This window comes from Serinus canaria, chromosome 23 (genome assembly GCF_022539315.1).
Source record: "Serinus canaria isolate serCan28SL12 chromosome 23, serCan2020, whole genome shotgun sequence".
NCBI lineage: Eukaryota > Metazoa > Chordata > Aves > Passeriformes > Fringillidae > Serinus > Serinus canaria.
Window position 1 is genome coordinate 3,586,700 of NC_066336.1, and position 24,022 is coordinate 3,610,721.

A 24,022-nucleotide genomic window follows, 5' to 3' on the forward strand; every position below is an offset into this window, starting at 1 on the left:
TAATCACATTGCTTTTATTTAGGTCTTCTGCCAACAGTTACAGGGTAACAGACACTTGGGACTGCAAAGTCGAAGTTGCAAGCAAAAATCAGGACCAAGGCAAAAAAAAAAAAAAATCCACAAAGGCAATTAAATCAAATCCAATATAAATACAATGTTCTGGAGCTCTTTAATCATACTGCTTTCTTTAATAAAGAGGTGGTTAGGATCTTACAGTATTTTCTTTTGGCCTAATCCAAGGATTTTGTAACTCTTCACCAGTCTTAATTCCACACATACAAAAAAAAAATTGATATTCAACCTTTAAAATATAAGCCATATTTTCTTAATAAAATAAGTTTTGTGCTGCTGCTTGTTCAGTAAGTACTGTACATCAAGTGTTCACGGCTATTTAACAAATGGACCATACAGAGTTCAAGCTAGAGCAAAAAAAAAAACCCACAAGAAAAATAACCCAAATGGAGCGTCCTGTAAACACCCTATGTACAGTTCCACACTTGCTCATAGAAAGGAGGTACGAAAGGGGCTGAAAATCAAACACAAAAGCACTGGAGTCCTGGAAATTTTCTTTCACAACTATTGAAGTGCAAATCACTCAGGCAAGATAAGAATTTCACTTGTTTATTGCTCTCCTGCTGTCTGGCTTCCCTTCCTGAAACAATCACATTCTTTTATTTCACACTGATTTTCCAAGAAGAAAACCTTCCACGAGGCAACACTGGATGCTTGGGCTGTTTGAGACATCGTGTGCGATCCCAGAACACCCCGACTGCCCTTGAAGCTGCGGGGAGAGGGCAGAGCAGCTCTCCCACTCCATTCTGCTCAGATATGAGATAAAGGAAACAATAGCATTCTACAGGTAAATGAAAGCTACTCCTCTTCCCACACAACTGCATGCACTCAGCAACGCTTCCAGGCGCACTGGAGAAGGCAGAGACTTGGAGCTGATTGGGATGCCCGTGTAGGGTTTGTGGCTAACTACAGATCCTGATATGTACCTGGGGTAACACCTATCCGCTACAGGCAGCAAAATGCACCTCAACATGCAGCTACTCGTTTGCATCTCAGACAAGAGAGGGGGAGAAATGCTGATGCCAGAGCGCGGAGAGGGTACGGTGCATAGTCCGGTATAGAAAACATGCGGGTCACTCCAACCTCTCTAAACTTCTTCAAAGTGGAAACAGGGTTTAAAGGGCACAGCAGCTACTGAGTTTGGCTTTTTTGTTTATCCAAAACCATGAAAACCCAACGCAGAGGGTGAAATAAGGGCAGAACACGATCTGCAAGTCAACAGCTGAGAGTTTCAGAAGGTGTGAAGCTTTTGTGTAGTTAAAATTGCTGTTAAAAGTAGGTGCTACATCAGCAAGTCTTCATTCATAGTTTTCTATGAACAGCCACCTTACAAATGAGTGCAAATCTTAAAGGTCCATTTTACATTTCAAGTCTCAAGGTTAAAAAAAATTGTTACAGAGCAACAAGCTGTTTCTGTAAATGCCCACACTATCTCTTTTCAAATGGTTAAAAATGGCACGTGCTATGCCACAGCTACTAAAAGATATTTCAGAATTCTAGACCCAACTAAAACACTAAAATTAAAACGAGGAACCAAAATACCTTTGCCCCTCACTGCAGAGCAGCAGCCAGGCGTGTTCCGGTGTAATGCTGGTGAACAAACTGATTTGCAGAGAGAACCTTGACCTTGACCCCGATTTTATTCTTAATGAGGAGCTTTCTAACACCAGGTGAGCGGGAACAGCCCCTCTGAGATTGTTTTGCTTTCAATGAACATAAGTCAGAGTTCAGAGGATGCGATGGAGGTGATGATTGGTGTCACTATGCAGGCACTTGTGTAGAGGAATGTAGGCTTCTCATGTTGACACTTAGTGTTGATGTGCTCCCTACGCTCTAAAAGCCTTCCTAAGAGTTCCCTACCTACAGACCACGGATAGAGGTCCTGGTCTCCTCCCCGTCACCTTGAGGATATACAGCAGTGGAGGTTGACACAAGGTGCAAAGGAGGATATGAACCAAACAGTGTGGTCTTGAGGAAAACAGGACTGTGCTAAACGTAGGATCTTCACCAAATGTGACATCAGTGGGCTCAGCACTTAGTTTGCATAGCATAGTGATGTTGTCACTGTTCACAAACACGTTGCCCCAAAAGAAAACAGGAAGAGTGAATTCCCGGGGTTAGGACAGCTCAATGGGCCAACATGACCGTTGTGGTTTTCATGAAGGCAAGGCAAGTTTAAACGTCAGAAAGTACAAACCAAAGAGGTGTAGATGTGCTTCTGTCCGTGTGCGGGCCAGGGGCAGCACTCGCGTGGGGCCACCTGGGAAACACGTTCGGCAGGAAAATGATACCAGAGCTCTTCCCCTCAGAACGTGGCAGGAGCGTGCGCCTCGTTTGTGTCTTGAAGGAAGCGCTGTGAACACTTTCATAGAGAAAAACCCAGATAATGTGCCCGGATGATATTGGTACTGAGCTGCCACCACGGCCCCGCCGCCGTGCGTACGATCACTGTGCAGCAAAACGGGTCTGAAAAGCAGTGACCAGGTTCCTGTGGGGAAAAAGGCTGTTTTCCTGGAACAAGCACAAATCAGGAGTTTCCCCCTGACAACAACAGGGATTTCATCTTTCTAAGGAACAATCTGGTGTGCTTTCAGAATAAAAACCCTGGGCATGAGAGCAGTGATACCATGACACAAAGAGCAGCAAAACCTAGCAGCAGAGAGGGTGAGAGCCTGGCGGTGCTGGAGGTGGGGATGTGGTGGTTGGGAAAGCAGCTGGCCCAGGCAGACACGTGCCAAATGCACACAGGCAATGGGCACTGTGGAGCACCTGGCACAGCACAGGCTGCAGCAATCATTGGACAGAAATGTTGGAGAGCTGTGGTGTGAGTACACAGCCTCAGGAAGTGTGGGGATGTAAACTCTGAGAATGTTAATGACTTGTGGATTTTGGCAACAGACTCAATATCGTATAAAAATAATGTTTAGTAAAAAAATCCCGGTATCCATCATAAAAATTAGGGGGGAGGGAAATAAAAGAAAGAAAAACATGGAGAGCGCATTCTGCCCTAATGGGATGGAGATGCCCCCATTTGTCAGAAACAGTTTTAAATAACAAGTAGTATATTGGAAACAAAAATGGGTCAGCAGCCATTAAACGTGTCCTGTATGAAAGTGCACATCTTTCAATGGGGTTTAACCACCGTGAGGTCATGATCTGACACAAACTGCAACTGAGGACCATAGAAATTAACTCCTTCTGATGGAAATATGGACCACCATCAAGACAAGATTACTAGATTCCTTACAAGATTAAAAACATTGAAATTTTGCAGCATCATAGTAAGGCACTCACCCATGGAAAAGTCTGTGACTGTTGCTTTGAGCGGCAGCAGCTGACTAGCTTGTAACACGAGGAAGACAGTTTTCAGTTCTGAGCTAAGTGCTAGGGTGCCTTACATTATCTGGGGGGAATTACTCGGGGGTGGGGAACTGTTAGTGTTACAATTCTCCTATAAACTAGTTGTTTTGTTTGTTTTTTTTTTCCCCTCAACCCATTAAAGCATCTCATAATCTAAAATATTCGTTTTATAAATCTAGTCTTCTGTTTTAAGGCTCTAAAAATCCCCTCCCCCAACCCCCACAAAAAATACCTACCAGCGCCTGGTGGGCAACGGAGAACCAAAGCCGCCAGTTCACAGTCAGGAGTCTCTAGTATTGCATCTTAAAAATGAAAACCTGCTTCCGCCTCCCAGGAGTTTTATCCCTTCCCTTGAATGCCTTCATGTGTTTGGTCAGGTCAAAATTTTGCAAAGCCAGAAAAAATTAAAAAAATAATCATCATCAGTCTCTTCCAATCCTACAAAGGTGTTGGATCATTCTGTCGCATGGTGCTGGTCTCCTGCCTCAAGTCGACACTGCCTGCCCTGCAGTGATTTCTCATTGGAAAAAAAAAAACAAGGTGTCCCAATGCTTCCTTTTTTGTATGGCTCCTACAAATCTGAAAGCTTTCTTGAGTGAGGTAACAAAAGTTAGGCTTTCAAGCAAAGTACATGGTACGTAAAGTGTCCTGATGAACCTGCACAGCCTTCGCCAAGGCCTGGGGGTCTCTGCCGTTGCTCTGTCCAGATATATGGCTGCCCTCGCCACTGAAAATCAAGGAAATCACTGCGTAATTATTTCATATTTTGCCCCCAGGAACACTGAGAAACTCCCCCGGAGATGGGGATCAGCTGAGTGCTGGCAGCACAGGAAGTCACCTCACTGCAGTGCACAGGGATGCTGTGCATGCTGGTGACCATGCCTGTACGGCAGATTCCAGCACCCTGAGGCAACTGGAAATGCTCAGACATCCCAGGAATGCTCCCACAAGCCTGGGATGAGCTCAGGGTAGGATTTAACTCTCCTTTATCCCCATTCCCCCTGTGCTGAGCCTTAAAAGGATGCAGCTACATGCAGGTCTTCCCCTAGACAGGCTCTGCTGCAGCACTCTCAGACACAGGCATTTTCAAACATCAAGGTCCCCTGCCCATGCCTGGCTCTTCCCCCCCAGGGTCACAGGCTGTGCCCCTCACCTGTCGTGCTCCTTATCCACGAGGTGGTACCGTGCCCGGAACGCCACCAGCCGGGCATAATAGGCTGGGGCTGGGATGGAGACGGAGCGGGTGCAGCGCACGTAGGTGTGGCACAGCTGGTACGTGAGGATCTGCAGCTCGTCCGCCGTGAACCGGTTGTCATCCCAGAGCACGTAGTAGTGGGACGGCCGGCTTGTGCCCTGGGAAGGAGGGGGCCGGTGTGAGAGATTCTGCTTGCACCCGGATGCAGCTCCCTCACATCCCCATCAGCCCCTCCCTGATCTAAATGATCTGTCAGCCAGCCTAGGCAGGAGGGATGCCTGTGCTTCCCTGCTGTGAGAACCCTACATGGCAGGGAGGCAGGAAAGCCCTTAGCACCGAGGTGCAAAGCAGTACTAATGCTGCTGCCTGGTGCCTGTTCCCTCTGTGCCACACAGCCCACTGCATCTCCCACTGCATCCCCACCGACCCGGGCCAGCTCCTGCTGTCTGCACAGGGGAGGGGAAGCCAAGCAGCCTCCCTTCTGGAAGCAGTTGCAAATTACATGAGTGCAGTTTTTCCAGTCCGGTTTCTGTCTAATCTTGGCTGCCTGCAGCCAGGCAGCTGCAGAGCAGGCAGGGACGGCTGACCTGGCTCTCCCGCCCACGGCCAGACAGCAGGTCCCTGTTGATGAGCAGGCGCCCCAGTGAGCCCAGCACGCTCAGACACCAGCTGACAAGCTGCTGAATTGGCTGCTCTGAAGGAGGAAAATCTCTTAGGAGAGACCATTGGCTCCAGGAGTGAAACCGAGTACGTGCCACACAATGCAGTAGCAGCACAGACCCTGCACCTGCTTGCCAAACCACCGCAGTGGCAGCTCGGATCCAACTATCCTCAAATCCTGGCTGTTGACAAGGCCAAAACAAATGCATGAGGACAATCTGCAACAGCAGCCAAAAACCCAGCAGCATCCCAAGAGCCAGCACTGGAGCACGGTACCTGAATGCCTGCATGACTGCACAGGTAGAAGTCAAACTCAAAGGGGTGGGTGATATTGGTATCCACTGTTGTTCCTGCTGGGATGTTCCCACTCTTTCCAATCTGCAGGGAACAGAAAGAGATTCAAGCACTGCAGAGTTTGGTTATTCCCAGTTGCCAAGAGCACTGTCTTTAACACAGCTGCCATGCCCCAGGACCATGGTAGAGGGTCCCCATCTCCCTTTGAGATGTAGAGACGGTCTCCAAGTGCCCATTCAGGGGGGACAGAAGCAGCTCATCCTACTCTGCTCCCTGCCAAAATAGGCCTGCTGGTATTTTTTGCAGGCATCAACACCGGACATGACATAGCCAACAGCATGGGAAAGAGAGCAGCAGGGTAAGGGCTGGGCAGGGGCCCATCCTACTACAGAGATGAGGAAAATTCCAGGGATCTCTGTAGAGCATGTGCTGGAGTATGCCACAAGATACTGGGGCTTTTATATCCTCATCAAAACTGTCCTTAGTTCCTAAGATTAAATCTTCCTGCTCATGCGTAGCAGTCTGGTTAGGCTTAATGTAACCATTAAATTCAGATGAAATCTAGGAACAGTGACAGCAATCAATGTTACTACACAGTACACATGAACAAGCTGTGAGCAAGCAAGGGGTTATTTAGACTGTCACGTAAGCAACTCCAGCTATCACCAAAACAACAGATGTTTTCAAGCTGACAGAGGCTATTTCAAGAGTCACCAGGATCATCAGCACCAGTAACTCATAATAACAGCAAACAGCTGGCTGAGCTTCTAGAAGCAGACTAATCCATGTGGCTGTAGGAGTCCACTGAGCAGCACGTTTCATTCAGAACAAGCTCTCCCTGCCAGTGGTGAGATTTCCCCTCAGAAAGCCAGGGCTGGCTCTTCCATCAGACAGGGATGAATCAGCCGCCTCCTGCCCTGGCACCCTGCGCCACTCACCCTCTCATTCTTGTCTGCACAGAAGAGACGGGTGTGATGCCTCTTCTGGACGACGATGTAGGTGATGCCAGGCTGGTAATCCTTTTCCAGTTTGATGCAGGCGTCTCGGATTGCCAGGAGCTCATAGTGAAGGATCTGGAGAGACAAGGACACACAGAATGAGGGGACACACCAGCACCCAGCTGTCCCTGAGCATCCTGAAGAACTTCATGGGAGCTGGTGCAGCCCCACTGGCCAATGGGGATCTGGGGGCTCCTCACCTGTGGGAGCTGCCCCTCAGGAACACCATCACGGTAGAAGATGATCCTGGTGGGTTTGAAGCGTGTGGATTTGTAGAACTGGATGAGGAGCTCCCTCACCATGTAGGACAAGTCCTCGATGATCTCTTGGCGAGGACGCTGCACGCGCACCGTGGCACAGTACCGGCTCGGGTGGGCGTCCATGCTGCCCACAACCTGCAGCGACAGACAGGCCAGGCCATGTCTTACACCAGGAAGCATAGAGGGCACGTGGGACATTCCCAACTCCCACACAAACAGCTGGCCATTGGCAGAGCACCTGAACTCACAGATCAGATGGGACAGCAAATACAGTACAGGCCATCAGTGCCTGAAAAGGACATCCCTGGTCATGGCCACCTCCTGATGTCACCCTCTGCCATGACCTTTTAAACATTTGTGGGAATTTCCAGTGAGACAACTTTGGTGGGTGCCACTGAATGTCGTGGCTGTGGGTGACTGCTGCTGCTCTGCCCTTGCTTCACTTCTCCTGCCTGGCAGTGAGAGGGAGTGGGGCTGCCCAAGACAACCAAGGGCTGCTCCAGACAGCCACGGGCTGCCCAAGGATGTGGTAGGTCAAGTCACTGTATGGCAGCCATTGAGCAGGGAGTTCCCACTGCAGTGCAGGCAGACCTCAGACACGTCAAAGCAACAGCTCAGGGGCAGCTGGGCTTGGCTGTGACACAGAGCTGGGGGCACAGTGTAAATCAAGTGCTGGCCCATGTTGGGGAACAAACACCCAGCTGCCTCCTCCCGCACACTAAGCAGTGACTGCGCCGTGTGCCCCATGTTCCCTGAGCAGAGGGGAAGCACCACAGACTCCACATCCTGAGCAGTGTGAATCTGCTGCCCCTGCCCTCCCCAACACTTTCACTTTGCAAACCGAGCTCTGGGGTTGGGGCTCCCCCACCAGAGCCAATGTGTACAACAGAAACTGTTTCTTTAGTTTCAGCCACAGACACACTGCTATTGTCCAACCAGCAACACACCAAGGAATGGTCAAGTTACTTCAATGGCTCTAACCTTCTCCTCCCCTGCAGCTTCAAAAAAGCTTTCACAAAAATTAAGAAAAAAGTCCCAATGGTCCTGCACAAACCACAAAAGATATTTTCAGAGGGGAAGCTCTACCGCCAGGAAACAGACTGTTCTGTCTCACCCACACCTACAGCAAACAGCCCAAAGCCTTTCCCAACCCCTTCTAATTAAGAAAAAACACTCCTCCAAAGACACATTTGCATGCCAAGGAAAACCTGAGCTCTGAGTCCTGGAAAGTTAAGAACTTAATAGGAAAATGCTGACGTGCTTATCCTGCATGGCAATGAGCACAGGGCAGTGTCTCCCAGCCCAACGGAGGGCACAAGCTGGCCCTGGCCCTGCTGGCACAGAGCAGCACTTCGCTCCATGGATGCTCATTTTTCATTTGAGAAAAAGGCAAATCCTCCTGCACAAAGGACTCAGAAGCTCAGTCACCCCAGTTTCCTCCATGTCCCAAACCCCAGCTCTCCAGCAGGGGGAAGGTCCCTGAAGGGCTGCAGCTGGACAGGGATGCCCCAGAATGAGTCCAAGCAGCACCAAGCACCTGCAACTCTCAGGGCCACGCTCGGGGCCAGCACACCACGAGCCCCATCTGGTGGCAGCTGCCAGTCTCCCTGAAGCTCCCAGAAACTGCAGCTTCTCTGCACTGAGGCAGGAAGGGATTGGGAGGAAACTTCCCAGGACTCAGATAAAATCACCTGACAGTACACAGGCCCACCCTGAGAAGTGTCATCATGGGGACAGCAGTAACACATGGACACATGAATCCCGTTCCAGCTACATCCTGCAGGGGTTTTGGGCACCAAGCTGTGAACTTACAGCCGTTATGGAGGGTTTCTTCCCATCTCCTGCTGGCGGGTGAGTGACATCAGCTCCGAGGAAGATCACTGGCTGCTGAAACACGGCAGAGCTGGTGGAAGAGGAGAGAACACAAGTAGTCAGTTTTTGGGGCCATCTCCGGGTGATGTACAACCCAATGGAGATAAGCAGATGATACCAAGGATATCTCCTGACCTCCAACTCTGGCCTAACACATCAACACCTCATTATCAACAAAGTGAAATGAGTTACAAATCCCCAAAGAGCTGCTTTATATGGCCCCTCTTCACTATGTAAACCAGGTAGGCAGCACCACGAGGGACTTGGGCTACCACCCCAAAACTATGAGAGGCAGTGGCCATACGAACCGCTGGTGAGGCACAAGGATGTTGTTAATCCCGCCAAGCTTGACGTTGATCTTGAGGCAGAGGTTGGAAAGGGTCTGTGGGGAGGTTTTCACCACATTCTTGACCTGGACGCACTGTGTTGCCATTCCCAGGAGAGTGTCCCCAACACGCTTCACTTCGGCTGTGGGCAGAGGAAGCAGTCAGCACAAGGGAATCAATCCGGCACCCTCAGGAATGGGGAGAGACAGCCCTGCAGGAGGCAGCCCTGCTGAGCCAGCCCATAGCCCTTCTCTGCGTGCTCGCCCCAGACGCACCGTACACCGGCGTCTTCCCTGGCAGGATGACAATGATGAGCTGAAGCCCTGAATAGGTGTTCTTGAGGTGTCGGAACATGGGCTCCACACTGTCTGCACCCTGGGCGTACTTGCAGAAGCAGGGCTGGCCCTGGATCGGCATCCCGGCGTCCTTGGAGATCTTGCGCAGCTGGTCTGTGAAGTTCCTGTGCCGGGAGGAGAAGCTGTGAGCCTTGAGCCCTCCTGCATGCCAGCTGTGCCAGTGAGCCCCACGGCCAAGTGCTGCAGCACAGCACAGAGACAGGGCCATCACATCACCTATTGGTGGCTCTAGGGCACCCAGCACATGCATGGCACAGGAAACACAAGACCAACACATGACAGGGCTGAACTGTCCCCTCTCAGTGTCCTCTTACCCACGTACTGACTCTTCCTAATGCAATAGACCTGAGCCCTTCTCCCTTAGAAAGCTGGAGCAGTGGGGAACAAACCTGCTGCCTGCAACAGCTGATTTCCAGGTGACTGCAAAGCTGATGCCAGCCTGCACTTACCACAACTCAGCCACACTCTGGATTTCTGGAATGCCAAGGATTGATCTGATGTGCCGAAAGCCAGAGGGAACACAGGGCTCACAGCTCTGTTGCAAAGGGATCACGGGAGGAGTGCAGTGTCACTCCCACCTGCACCCAGGTACTGCAGACGTGGACACTCTGAGCTCTTCCAAACCCCAAACACTGACCATGCCGAACACCCAAAAGAGACACACAAAGTGCTCACTTCGATGCATCCACTCTCAGTCAGGAGAAACCTAAGGCCCCAGAAGAATCCAAAAACAAAGAGACCATTTTCCTAAATCAAATAAACTGTTCCTGCTCTGTGCCACTTTGTTAGAGAAACATATTCTCTAAACTACCGAAGCTTTTCAGAAAGCCCAAAACTTCTCTGTAATAACTCATGGGAAGTTGGGATGCTTCCCACGTTAATTACATAATTTCAGATTATTGCGGAAACTTAATCCTCAGAACCTCTTTTCTCTGCAGAGATTCAGACTAGAAGAGTCAATACAGCTTTAAAGCTGGCAGTTTCATCTCCCAATACTGTAGCTCCCTGATGCAAAGAGTAGATCGAGGAGAGCCTGACTTCACAGTACTCACTCCAACTTGGCAGCTTTGTGATGGCTTAGGGAACATTTGCAGCTGGGACAAACAGGTTCTCTGGGTAAACCAAAAGCAAGAGGAACTGGACACCCCATGTCAGATTGGTACCACAAGCAGTGGAGCTCCCTGCAGCTCCAGCAGTGGTGATGCCAGACCCCCAGTCCCCAGCTGCGAGCAGCAGTGTGGCTCTGGAGCCACTGACCCTCTGGCTTCCCCCTCCCACATGGGCTGCCCCTTTCCTTACTTCAGCACCTCCTCTCGACACTGCTTCTGCGGGGCAAAGCAGGCAATGGCCCAGACTTTGATCTCAATGCCGTTGTAGAACTGCTTCCCTCGCATGTCCCACACGCCCTGATTGGGAGTTGCAATGGCCCGGTTCTGCAAGGCAAACAGAGGGTCAGAGCACAGCCACAGCCTGCCCGGCCCCGCAGCCCCAGAGCCCCTGCATGGGCTGGGGCTGTGCTCCCTGTCCCACTGCTGGAGCTGGAGCTGACTCCCTGCCAATGGGCAATCCACAACCTCAGCTCCTCAGCGGTGACAGAAAATTCACCCAAGCTGCCCTATGCTGAGCACCCCTGTCCTCTTCATCTCATCACCAATGACTCTTGGCTACAGCTTTCAGAACCAGTTATATTGCAAAAAACTCAAAGCCAAGGCACTTTGATAAAACATTCCAGCTCTAACAACTTTTGCTCAGAAGCAGTGTTTCCAGGTGCTGACAGCATCTCCCTGCACAGTGCAGCCCATCCCAGGCAGCCCCACTTACCCGGCCTCCATACTGTAGGATGGGAGCTGGCAGGACCCGCCCTGTCACCTCCGTCATATCATCCTTCACCTTGATCCCAAACTCCTGAATGTATGGATCCAGGTTGTAGCTGGCATTCTTCATCTGCAGAGGGAAGGAAGGGCCATGGGAGGGAGTAAGACCAACTGCTCTATCGCAGGCAGCTGCAGCTGGCCAGGAAATATGGACACCTGAAGCCCTGTTCTCAGCAGAGCTGCAGGTGGAGCACCTCTGACAGGGGAGGTCAAGAGATCAACACTGAGGCCCAAACCCTCTCCTGCAAACTGACCCACAGAGAACTGATTTTGAAACACACTAACCAATACAACTAACAGCACAGCCTGCTCCTGAGATTTAAGACTTCAACAGGACGGTTCAGACTGGCAAGAAACTTATCAAGAGTCCCAGAAGGAATACCAAATGTCCCTAACCATTTGTGTGGTCTGTTTGAGCCAGGCTCACCTGTGCCACTGTCCATTACATACACACAGGCACCTCTGTGGGAAGAGAGGGATAAAACCCACCACTAACCTCACCAACACCTCCTTAGCAGGTCACAGCTCTCCACCACAGAGCAGCTGAGGAGCAGGACCATGGCAAAGTCCACCATGGATATGATGCCATAACCTGCCATTGGTGCCAAGCCCCAACCCTGCCCCCCCAGGGACTTGTGTCACATACCAGGCGACTGATCTCCTCCTGCCTGTCTGGGGCAGACCTCGCTGTTGCTTTTATCATGGTTGAGGTTTGATTGTCCGTGAGCTTCTTGATACACCGCTGGCCTGCCACGATGTTACACACCTGCACAGGGAGGGGACAGAGAGCAGCCATGTGTTGGGGACAGGTAAGGCATGAGGGGACCACAGCAGATCACAGACCCAAACCACAGGTGCCAACACTCACCTCCAAGGGAAGGTATGTGTGTTTCTGTTCCTGGCCAACCTGGAGACAGGGCAGGTGAGGATATTTCAGCTGCAGGTTGTATTTCTGCTTGAAGTACTGAGCCACTGTGCACTCCACTGTTTGACCACTCTCCAGCTGCAGTGGGAACCTGGCAGAGGCAGGACACAAGGGATGCACCTACTCAGAACAGATACTTCCAGACCTCAGGCACTATGTAGTGTGGCTGGGAAAAGGGAGCTGACATACAAAAAAATAAAACATCAGGGCAGATGTTTATTGCAGGACCTGCCACACATGCCATGGTTGGGCACAAAAGTACAACACTGGCACTCAGAAGGGCTTCTGTGCCTGGTGTCCTCTCTGGGAGCTGAACTGAACTGCAGGGAAAGGCTAACTGGCCTCTCCAGGTACTGGACAGCAGTTGCAGGGTGGGCAGAGGGAGGCAGGAGGAGAACACTTCCCTTCAGAAATGGGGGAAAAAAAATCAAACTTCCTGGCTGCAGAGCTGAGAGGTGCCATGACACAGCTGGAGTACAACACCCATCCTTGGCCAGCACCAGCTACTCCCTGCCCCATAAAGAGCTCCATAAAAATGCAGAATTGACCTGATATTCTGTAGAGAACCAAAATTACAGGAGAGCCAGGCTGACTACATGAGTGAGGTGCTACATTCCTCCTGCATTCGCCAAGCCCCAAGGCTGAGACCCATGGATGCAGGTGCACAGGAGACACTGAGGGGTGCCCAGGCCCAGCCTGCTTCCAGGCACACACAAAAAATTCCAAGGCAGACACTCGTGTTAGCCCCTGACAAAGTCTCTGCTCTGGCAGTGAGTATTTTAAGAATGAAGTAAATCAAACCCGGAGGTAAAAAGTAGGACAATTCCTGGCATGTCAGCTCCCGCCCGCTGCCGCGCTCCACCTGCCAGACACAGCATCCTCTGAGCTCCCATGTCCCTGCATCCCACTCCACACATGGCACAGGCTGCAGAGCCCCAGACACGTCTCCTTTTGCCATCAAAGACTGAAGCTTCCTGTTCAGCTCTCCCTAACGACACCAGCAGCTGTTAACAAGGAGAACAGTGTGGGTTTTTCCAAGGGCATCTGCCCACCCGCCTTACGTCTGGTGGCTGGCTGGCCGTCGGGTAACGTTACACACACGGTATTTCCTCTTCATCTGTCCACAGTGGGTCACCTCCACCTTCAGACCTGATGTGAGACAGGGAGACACAGCACAGTCATGGTGAACATGGGAGCAATTTCCCTTTGCCCAACTTCTCCGGGACACTGCCAACAGCTTCCTTAACTAATTTCCTGCTTGCAACAATAGCATGAGGGAGGCAGTGGTGCCCCAGAAGACATTCAAAATGTGCAAATCCTGTAGTCCCACCTCACTTCAGGGGCTGGGTGGGACACAAGCCACAGCCAGTGTCAGGGGACAGGTTCCAGAGCTCCCTGGGGGCTCTACCTTTGATCTCCTTGGTGAAACGCACTCTCTGTGAGTCTGTCAGGGGCTTGGGCTGCTCATCGATGTTCCGGATGTCCAGCACCTCACACATGAACTCGATGACAGGCTGGGCTTTGTAGAAGGCAGTGGCCGACACTGTGGGACAGACATCACAATGTGTCTCTGCTCCCAGCCAGCCTTCCCAAATACATCCAGCCCTCCCCAGCACGAGAAATAACGTCACCATCGATGTTGAGCATCATCTTCCACATGGCAGGCCGGACTGACTGGTGGAAGCCGAACCAGACCTCCCTGCCCCCTCCCAGGGGGTGGTAGTAGCCTTCAGGGGGGGAGAAGAAGGAGCGGCCGACGGGAGTGTACCTGTGAACCAGGGCAAACCACGTCAATGGCACACACTGGGCCCACGGCAGCACCCCCAGACCCCTGAGCTGGCACTCGCCCTGCCAGCTGCATTCTGGTTTTTTTGCAGGAGAACCCAAGGACACGGCTGGCACAGCTGCCTCCTCCAATGACTGTCAAGGCCAGTCTCAGCCACAGCAGCCTGCCAAGGGCAGCAGTCCCCTCCCCTCCCCAGCACAGCCCCCAGTGTCCCTCAGCACAGATACCTCATGGAAGCCAGGTGCCTCATGGCAACATCCAGCGCCTGGACGGACTCCAGTGGGACAGGGATCTGCCCGCTGACCAGGGCCTCGTGCAGCATGCGCCAGCTCACGATGGCCATCCATTTTATAGAGACTTTAAATATCCTGTCCTTGCCTTCCCCTGGGATTGTCACCTCAAAGTCAACCTGGGTGAAGGAGGGAAGGGACAGTGACCATGGCATGCCTGCAGGGGTGAGGTGGGGTCGTTTTCTGCTGGTCTTTCCCAGGAAGAAGGGTGGGAGGTCACAGTGCCCATGGGGCTTGCTGCTCTCTTACCCGCTCGTTCCCAATGGGTAAGGCTGTGACAGTGTAGATGTTCTTCTTCCCGTCGTAGACTGGTTTTCGGTCACCAAAGATCTGCGGTTTGAAGTGCTGCACCATGTACTCCACGACTTCCCTACACAGGCAAGACAGAGGAGCAGGAGGAGAGAAGGGAGAGGTTAGTTTTGTCACTTTCTTTACAGCCTGATACCTTCTGCAACCTTCCCAGTCCACCCCAGCCCCTCTCCCTAGGGCAACTGAGAGTAGAGCTGAGATCTGTGGGGCAGGAAAGCCTCTGGACAAGCAGCCACATGCCTTGTCCCACAGCTCAGTACATTGGCTTTGGCAGAAGGAGTTTACATGGCACTGGGGGGAAGAAGGAGTGCACATGGCACAGGGGAACACACAGTGGCTGGAGCTGCCTCAATGTGACTCGCTGCCGAAAGCACATGCAGCATCTGCTCGCCAGCCCCTGGGGCACAGAGCTCCCCAGGCTGCAAGGGCAGGAGGGGACAGGAAGGGAAGAGTACATCAAAAAGAAAAACAAAGAAAAGTACATGATGGCCTGAGGTCTGGGCTTGCTATTTTTAAATCAGGGATTGTTGCCAAAATATCACAGCTGCTTTGGAGCAGCAGGGACTGTGCTGAGGCTCCAGACCCCTGACGCTCCCAGGCCAGGAAGCAGGCGGCTGCACAAACATGGCTGGGGGGGTCCAGCCACCTGTGGGCATCATGCAGTGCCATGACCCCTGCCACTGCTTGACCCCTGCCATAATGGTCACCTTAATGGCTTCTACTGCAAAGACAGAGACAGGCACTTCTAGAGTCTCCACTAGGAAACTAGAAGCAGGGAACAAGTCCCAAACCTCTAATACTTGCCTTACCTGTTGACTCTGCGTGGACATTTATCGGGTTTGATATCCACTTCATAATGATACACATCGATCTTGGGAATGTCCACTTCAAAGTAGTTGGCCAGGAGCTTGATGGGCTTTCCAACAGTTCCTATCCCAGGCCGACGTGGTGCTTGAAACACCTGCTGCAAGGGGGGCAGGTATGCGCCTGCAGCTGTGGAAGGGAGCACAGGTCAGGAGGGCTGCCAGGGACCCCATACTCAGACAGACAGATCTCAGAGAGTCACAGCGCTCTCCATCACCACATCCTGAACTGGAAGGTGTCGCACTACCCCTCCTCCTGGCAGGAGGTGGCAGTGGCAGAATTCAGAGCAGCACACCAGGAAGCTGCTTCCCTGGGCACCATCTGGGGAGCACTGGTGCCAGCCAAGCTGCTGAAGGGCAGTGCCAGGCACAGGGGCCCCACCAACTCCCTTGGCACAGGCTCCAGCACTGCCACCTGCTATGGGAGAGCAGCACCAACTCCATCATCATGGTGCCCCTTTCCAAGGGGATGCAATTCCCTGGATACTCTGTCAGCAGGGACATACAGACACATGCGTTTCCCCTCCATTCCCCAGCAAATTCCAACTCACTGCTGGAGGAAGGATGCCACAAGAAACAGGAAATGCACTATTCCATCTGCACTACACAATTCTTGAACTGCTGGGTTTTGCACAAAAAAAAAAAAAAAACCTAAAACAAATCCAAACCAATCCCAAATCCCCATTTGAAGCAGTGTGGGGACCTGTAAAGAGGGAAATACCACTTTTTCCACAATTCCCTTTACACAGACTCACTTATGAAGTTCGGGTGATGCAGGATGGCACCAGCACATGGCTAGTGGACTGAGCTGCATTTCTAAATCAACAGCACCCTCGGACTCAAATGTATCTTAAAATATTGCCAAGGAATTATTCCACCCCATTGCTCTCTGAGGTGAGCTCTGCCCTTCCTGCCCCATTCCCATTTTGCCCATCTCCACTCCTCCCAGTCTGCACCTTCTATTTGTTCCTCAAACACTGTGAGGTCCGAGCCAGCTGGGCTGGTGCGGGGATCGAGTGCTGGGGTATTCGGAGAGCTCCATCTGCGTGGCCAACTGTCCACGTCGGCCCACAGACAGCAACCCAGCTCCAATTCAAGCTCCTGAACACATGGTGCTTTTAGCACCCCTTTCTCCCATCCACTATCTTTTTAAATCCAAATTTCCATTCCAGGCTAAAAATACCAGAAGTAGAAAAACAGTAGAGCAGCAAACTAAGCTTCCAATTTGCCTTTTACTTTTGCACCCAAACTTTGCAAGACTTTTCCTGCCCCTGGAAGGCCACCAGTGCTGAGGGGATGGGAAAACTCTTGTGAACATCCAGGGGCTGAACTGCTGGATTCAGAAATTAATTCTCCAAATTAAAATAATTCTCCAAAGCCACCTCTGCTCCTGCTTCTGCCCTGCAAGAGAAGCTCAAAAGACCCAAAATCTGCTGGGAGCCCCAGGCTGGGGCTCACCTGGCCCCAGCACCTCCTTAGACAAGGCAGCACAGGACTTGGAACAAGGTGGGGATCCCTGAGTCCACTGCAGGGCTCAGACCCTGCAGGCACCCACAGCTGCCCCAGGACAGGGTGACTGCCAGACACCCCTGAAAAACATCTGCACTGCACTTCAGAAAAAGCTTGTTTGAAGGAACTGATTTTCAGATGAGCTGCTCCTGGTGTAAGTCATGTCTCCACATGATTAACATTTCTTGGCAGTGGCCAGCTCTCTGGCTGCGAGCTGATGCATTTTTAAATCATGGCTCACAAGCAAGAAGTATTTGCCAGTGCTGCTGGAGCCTCCCAGTCCCTGAGTTTGAGTGAGGAACTGTACCGCCCACCTGCAAGATCTGTCAGGGGACAGCAGCTCTCCACTGCCTTTCCTGCAGCCACATCAAGGCCAGCACGCACAGCTTCTCCTCCTCTGGATCATCTCACCCCCCACACAACCCTGGCAGCCATGTGTGAGCAGGACCACACGCAACTCCATGTGCCCATGATAACCCCACAGATGCAGGGAACACAGGGCAGTAGCCACAACTTGACAGCTGCTCAGTGGCACTTGGGTGCCCAAGAAGAGCTAAAGCCACCTTGGGGCTGGCAGGAGTTGTAGAGGTGTGACCAATTTGCCCCACAGCAATCCCACACTTGGCACTGCTTTGGTCACTCCAAAACTAAGGCTTATCCATGCAAACCCTTTTGCCAGAGGATCCCCAGATGCTTCATGAACATAACACCCTGAAATTAGGCTTATGAATCATAGCTGAAAGAAGGAGCTAGCCCCCAGCAAAAGTTGGTTCGGAATTTTGATTGGACACCGAAGATAAAGCAAGCACAGGGTAAGATAAATGGGCAGAGTGGCCAGAGGGAACAGCACCTGATGGCACAGGAGATGCTCTGCAAAGACCAGGGCAGGACCATGACCAGCACTGAGGATGGGCAAGTTCACCCCTGGGCTGACTCACAGAGTTTTATTTTGGTGACCACAACACACAGCCCCGAATGTTGACAAGCTAAAGCAGATGCCCAGGCAGCACCTCCAGCATGTGAGCCAGGCTATCACACAGCCTTGGCTGCTACAGCCCAGGTGGGATAGACCCCAAAACCCTTTGCTGAACATGCAGGCTTGGGTCATCCTTTCACATGCTACATTCCTGCCCTGGAGGACTCAGGGTCCTCCATGATTTGCCTCAATGAAAGCCACCCTTCTCCTGGCTCAGAGGATGCTGCTAGGGAATCCCAGATGGACATCTCAGACAGACATCTCGACTGTCATCCCCAGGCACTTCATATCTGAAGCCGGCTCAGGCTGCAGCAAAGGAGCCAGCAAGAAGAAGCCTCGTTAAAAGCTACCCAGAGTGCATGGAAACAGGGGAGCTCCGGCACATAGTGGGGCTCCCGCATGGGGGGATTGGCTCCTGCATACCTCGACTCTCCATGGCGAAGCTGCACAGGCTCCCACTTTGTCATGTAAATGCAGGCGTCGGGGCAGGGGGCTGCAGGGCGAGTGTTGTTCCTGCAGCACAATGCAGCCAGTGAGCGGGATGAAATCCGCTGCCATTAGAAATTCCGCGGCCCGGGAGGAATCACAGACTTTCACACACAAAGCCGTGCCCTGGGGATGCGCCGGCGGCGGAGCATCGACACCCGTGCACCCGGTACCGCGGGAAGAGACGGCGGCGAGGGCAGAGCCACCGAAGTGAGAGCAAGTTTGAGGTAATTAGCGCTGGAATACGCTTTGTTTCTGTTATTTATTGTAACAGCTGGGGAACACGACCCGCTGCCCAACAGCTGCCTGCGCCGGGCGAAGCCGCCGGTGGGACGGCATGAAATTACCATGTCATTGAAATCCTCTCCAGCGCCGCATTCAGCCGAGGGGCCGCGGGAACGGGGCCCAGACAAAAGGGAGTTTTATTGCGGCGGCGGCGGCGGCGGGTCCGTGCCGGCCCCTCTCCGCACACTCACCCGCCAAAATACAGCCGGGAATCAGGGAGGTGCAGACGGGGCCGCGGCACAGCAAATGCCACCGGACACGCAGCGTGGTCCATCCTCACCCTGAGACATCTCCATCCTAAACCATTCCAGAGTTCCCCCGGGAAATGAAATCCCTGTCGGGGAGCAAAGCAAGGGGCAGCACCAGTGGGAAAGGTAGCTGCTGGGGTGGATGAGCAATTGGCATTCCCGATCTCCACGCTCGACACCTTCAAAACCACTGGCTCTAAGCAGCGACCAACGCCATTCCACACAGTCCAGACTTCAAAAAGCCCCATCTCAGCTCTGCCAAACCAGACAACGCTGCCTGTTCCTTCCCGAGTGACCTCAGCACTGCCAGGGTCACGCAGCTGTGAGTGCCTTTTGGTTTGACACCACCATACTGAGTTTCAGCAGGTGATGCACACACGGGACAGAGGCTCCATCTGCAGCCATCAGACCTCAGTCTTAAACCTGTCTGTGCACCAGAGCCTGGCTGCTGAGGGCACAGCTGAGCTGCCCAAGCTCTGGTCCCGCCCTGCACTGCACTGGGGTGGCTTCATGAACCAAAACAGGCTCTAAACCATTTTACTACAGGACTGTCATCTGAAAGCTGCTGAGTCCCTCATATCCCCACACTAAACATTGCAAAGGACACTGTGCTTCCCAACCGGAAATCACACATGACACCCTAAAGTGCAAGCCATAAACCTGCCTGGCCGAATGGGTGTCCCTGCACCATGGGATGTGCAGTCCCACAGGTTAAGCCGAGCAAGACGGTGAAGCTGCAGGTGCTGCAACAGAGCCCATGGAACAGCAGCAAGAGGGGTGCCAACTCCATCACACCCGCACGCAGGGGCTGTACTCCAGCTGCTCTGGCTCTGGAGAGCAGCTTGGTGATGCCAGCGGTGTGGTGATGCTGGCAGTGTGGACATGGCTCAACCATGAGCTGACCCGTGAGGGTTCTGCCAAGCTGGCCTCAGCTGTCCAGCAGCTCTCTTTTTCATCCCTCTGACGGGTCTGAGAAACACTGGCACAGCAAGTGCCAGCACCCTTGCTGAGCACTCCGGGTGACTCTGCTCAGTGACCCTGGGGTCCCTGCTAATGGTGCCTGGGCCAGGTGGAGCCTGAGACCCCCTGCCCAGTCCTGTGAGGTCTCCCGCTGCTCCTGCACTGCCCAGGCAGCAGCCAGGGACACGCAGAGCCGAGAGCTGCAGACAAAGGCGGCCCCCAGTGCCGGAGGGACAGGACAAAAGCGACGCCGGCTCCTCTCCATGTCGGCCATGTCTCCACTGCGGCCCCGCAGTGCCACCAGCTCCCGGAGCGGAGGCTGAACCCGCCTGAGGCTCTGCGCGGATCTCCCTGCCCAAGGAGCAGCTTCTCTGCCTGATTTGGCTTCCTCCTTGCGTCTGCCATCTTAATAACTTGTCTGTGTTTTGTTCTTCCCAGGGTTTAGGGAGAGGCTGCAAAGAGTGTTTAGAGATAAACCGTCCATGCTGTGTCTCCAGGCAAGGTGCTTCTCCTGCCTTTGTTTCTCAGCCTAATCCCGTCCCAGAACCAGGCATACGCAATTTCGTGTTTCCTGAAGATAAAGAGCCTCAACAGACGGAGCAGCTTTGGGGTTTTTGCAAGGTTCAGCACAGGAAGACAACGGTTGAGATTAACAGACTTTAGGAAGTTCGCAAGGGATAAACTAAAAGTTGTGGGAAAAATAAGTTTAGTTTTTAAAACCACTGTATGTGTGTGCTTCCCTGAGTGCTGCCTGTGGGTCAGATGTCCTGGGTTTTCCTGCTGCCTTTCCAAGCATCTCCATGTTGGGCACATCCAGGCACTCACCAGTTTCTGCTTTATTGCCCTGATAAGCCACAGCATCATCAGAGCTTGCATGCAAGGATCAGACCACACTCAGGGTCTGGCACAAGCAAAGGGGTGCCACAGCAGGGCAGGATTCACAGCAGCTCTGACAACATGGGTTCATGAGTCCCCTCCCAAGGGGTGAACCCAGGTGGGAGCAGATATCCAACAGTAAAATTTGGGGACAGAAGGGGAAACTCCCAAGGGTGCAGCAGCAGAGCCCTACTCCCAGTGCAGCCCTCACAGGCCCAGGGACTGAAACCCAAACCTGTCCACCAAGTGGATCCCCATCACAACACAAGAGATTATTTTAAAGCACCTTAAGAGTATCATTTCAGGCTGGGGTAGGAGGGTGCCGGAGGCGTTATCTGTATGGCCCTGAGGCACTGAGGCAGCAGTGCTGCTATCGCCTCAAGGCTCTGGCAAAGCCTGCGGTGGTACCACCAAATCACAGCTTCCAGAGGCCGTAAATCAGCCTAAACACAAAGCACCCAGCAGCCAGAAGGTAACACAGACACAGGGAGATTTCTGTGCCACACTTGAAGTAAAGTCGTAAAAAAGGAACTGAAGTTTACAAACACTCAGCAGATTTATGTCAAAATCTCACCAGGCTGATGTGTTATGGAGGGTGCCAAATGCACCAGCACAAGAGAGGTGGCAGGGCAGTGACTGCTGATCCCTGTGCCTTGTCCCTCGGAAGGGCAGCAGCTCCCCATCCCCATCGCCCCGTGCCTCAGCAGGGCAGTGACCCGCGTCTCCATTACCCCATCCCTCCCTCTGCCTTATTTTAGGCACCAAAATCCTTTTGCAACTCAGCAGCGCAAGTTGGCGATGCTCAGGCCAGGCACGGGAGCAAACGGCAGCTGATGCGACGGCCTAGGGAACAGCTCTCCAAACCCCCGCGGAGCTGCCCGGCACGAAGGGCACTGCCAGCTGCTCTCGTCCCCAGCCGGGGGGCGGAGGTTGGGGCAGGGGACACGGGGGTACAGGGAGGCTCTGGAGCTCGGCACCTCGGGGCCATGCTCGGCCCCGGCTCCGCGCATGCCCTGGCACGGGCAGAGGAGACGCTCCGTGCTGTCACGGCACACGGCGTCGCCGGCCTCCCGCCAGCTGCAGCCTGCGCCCCGCTCCCTGAACTCGGGGAACGGGAAGCAGGGGGATGGATGGGGAGCTGGGGGATGAAATGGGAGCTGGGGAGGGGGGGAACGGCAGGGAGTGGGGTGGAATAGCACCCAGGGGGATGGATGGGGGTGGAAGGTAGGGGGAATGTAATGGAAGCTGGGGGAAAGGTTGGAAAGCTGGGGGGATACTGCTGCTGCTTTGTGCACAACAGGCCCCTTGAGCACGGCTCGTTCCGCGCAGTGAGGACCTGCGCCTGGACGCGACCCCGGCCCTCTGCCCCCTCTTGCGAGGTTTCTGCGGGTCCCTCCATCGCCCCTTCCCCAGCAACCACACCGCTGCTGCTTTCGGGGCACCCGGGGGACGCGTCTGCCCGGCGGCCCCGCAGCCCCCCCGCAGCCCCGCTGCTCAGATCCCGCGCGCCTCCGACACCCTCCGATCCCCGGCATCGCCCCCGCACATCCCGCGCCGCCGCCACATCCATCGCCACCCGCCGCGGTCCTCTCCGCACACCCCTCCACCGCGCTCCCCTACCCCGGTCCCCACCCGGTACAGGCCCCCTGGCCCCCGCGGCACAGCCGCCCCCGTCGCCCTCATCCCTTTCGCCCCCCGTCGCCCTCCCGGCGCGCAGCGCTCCGACCTCCCCATCCCCGCCGGCGGTACCTGCTCCCGAGGGTCCCGCTTCCATCCCATCCACGCGGGCGCCGCTCCGAGCCGGGGGCCGGGGCAGGGCCGTGCCGGGGGCCGGGGCCGGGCAGGGCCGGGGCCGGTGCCGCAGCCGCCTCACGCCCCTCACGCCGCGCGCACGCGCCGCCGCCGCCCGGCCCCGCGCGCAACAAAGGCGGCGCCCGCCGGCCCCGCCGCCATCTTGGGGCCCGCGGGGACCGGGGAGAACCAGGTGAACCGGGGGGCTCCGCTCGGGACAGCGGGGGATGCCCAGCCGGGGCCTCGCTGCAGCTGGGGAGCGGCGGAGCGATGTCCGCCCGCCGGCGCCCGAGCTTCCCGCTGCGCTGTTGCCACAGATATTTATTTCGTGGTTTTATTTCGTGGGGTTTGTTGTTGTTGTTGGTTTTGGGGTTTTTTTACGTTTTTCGACATTTTTTGTTTGGCCGGGCCGAGGAAGGGTCAGTCTTGTATTGGCCGCTGTACAGTCATTCCTGAAGTGCCCTGAGTCTCGCCTGGCAGTAGCAGGGCAGGAATTCCCTGTGGCCCTGCTCCATCTAAATGCACAGAACTGGGCAGAGCGTCCCTTTCCCATCCTGTTTCCCACCACGTCCCCGACCTGTCCTTCCCAGGAAGCGCAAATCCCGACCCTGTGCCTTGACTTTGTCAGTAACATCCTAAACCCCAGGAGCATCATTCCCACAACGAGCCCAGGTGTGTGTTCCTGGCTAGGCCATTCCAGGAAACGGTGGAAAAGCCACAGGAATTGAGGCTGTCAAAGCATTCCCGTCTCGTGCTGTTCTCCCAAAGCACGAGCAGCAGCTCCTGCTGTCCCGAGGGAGTGGCTGGAGCAGGACCCAGCTGGGATTTTGGAATTGGAGCTGCACAGACAGCAAAGCTGTTGCACGGAATCCCACACATCACTCGGCCCTGCGTTCCTGAGGTTTGGTCCAAGAGGTCTTTACCTCATGTTTGGAAGATGCCAGATGAACAAACTTTGAGGATTGAGCTCCTCAGGTTTCCGTGAGGCTGAGCAACCTCAGTGGCAAAGCCCCAGGATCTGCCCTGCAAATGGAATTGACACCTAACGTGAGGCTGCAGAAGGTGCCGGGCATTTCAGACAATCCTGTCCCGGTTTGTCACAGCTCCCACGCTCTGGCCTCCTCCAAAAGCTTTTCCTGTCCTTCCTGCAGTATTTATAGTGCAGTGCAGCTGTCTGAGGACACAAAGCCTCACCTCACATAGAGAAGATGAAGCAGCCAACAGCTCTTGCATTTATTCATTGCATCTTTCTGATACAGAATCCCCCCTTCTCCAGCAGGTCAATGAGCACCAAATTTTCTCTGTAATTTCCCAAACATTAAAAAAACAGGCCCATTCTGAACCCTGCCCCTGGGGTTTGCAATTTCAGCTTCCTTTAGGATCCTGGGAGATGTCACCCATTCGTATTTCTTTAACTTGCTAACTCTTAATGCATCAGAAATAGATATATT

The 24,022-nt window shown here is 53.7% G+C and overlaps 1 protein-coding gene across 2 annotated transcripts; it reads right to left on the reverse strand.

The window, feature by feature from the left end:
- LOC103822597 (protein argonaute-1) lies at positions 1–22,643 on the reverse strand. Of its 2 annotated transcripts, XR_007779413.1 has the most exons (20): positions 22,530–22,643; positions 15,387–15,570; positions 14,518–14,638; positions 14,206–14,387; positions 13,824–13,960; positions 13,601–13,735; positions 13,254–13,341; positions 12,136–12,283; positions 11,914–12,033; positions 11,215–11,337; positions 10,693–10,826; positions 9,313–9,497; positions 9,020–9,179; positions 8,652–8,742; positions 6,780–6,974; positions 6,520–6,654; positions 5,564–5,665; positions 4,586–4,785; positions 3,669–4,159; positions 1–2,560 (listed from the first exon to the last, which is right to left on the reverse strand). XR_007779413.1 is itself a non-coding variant. In XM_050983365.1 (19 exons), the coding sequence occupies exons 1-19, from the start codon at positions 22,552–22,554 to the stop codon at positions 4,051–4,053; spliced, it is 2,574 nt and encodes an 857-aa protein (XP_050839322.1). In that variant the 5' UTR covers positions 22,555–22,643; the 3' UTR covers positions 3,299–4,050. The 2 variants fall into 2 exon arrangements, 1 of the variants encoding a protein (XP_050839322.1); XM_050983365.1 differs by lacking the exon at positions 1–2,560 and having other exon boundaries at positions 3,299–4,159.
- Between the last annotated feature and the right edge of the window lie 1,379 nt (positions 22,644–24,022).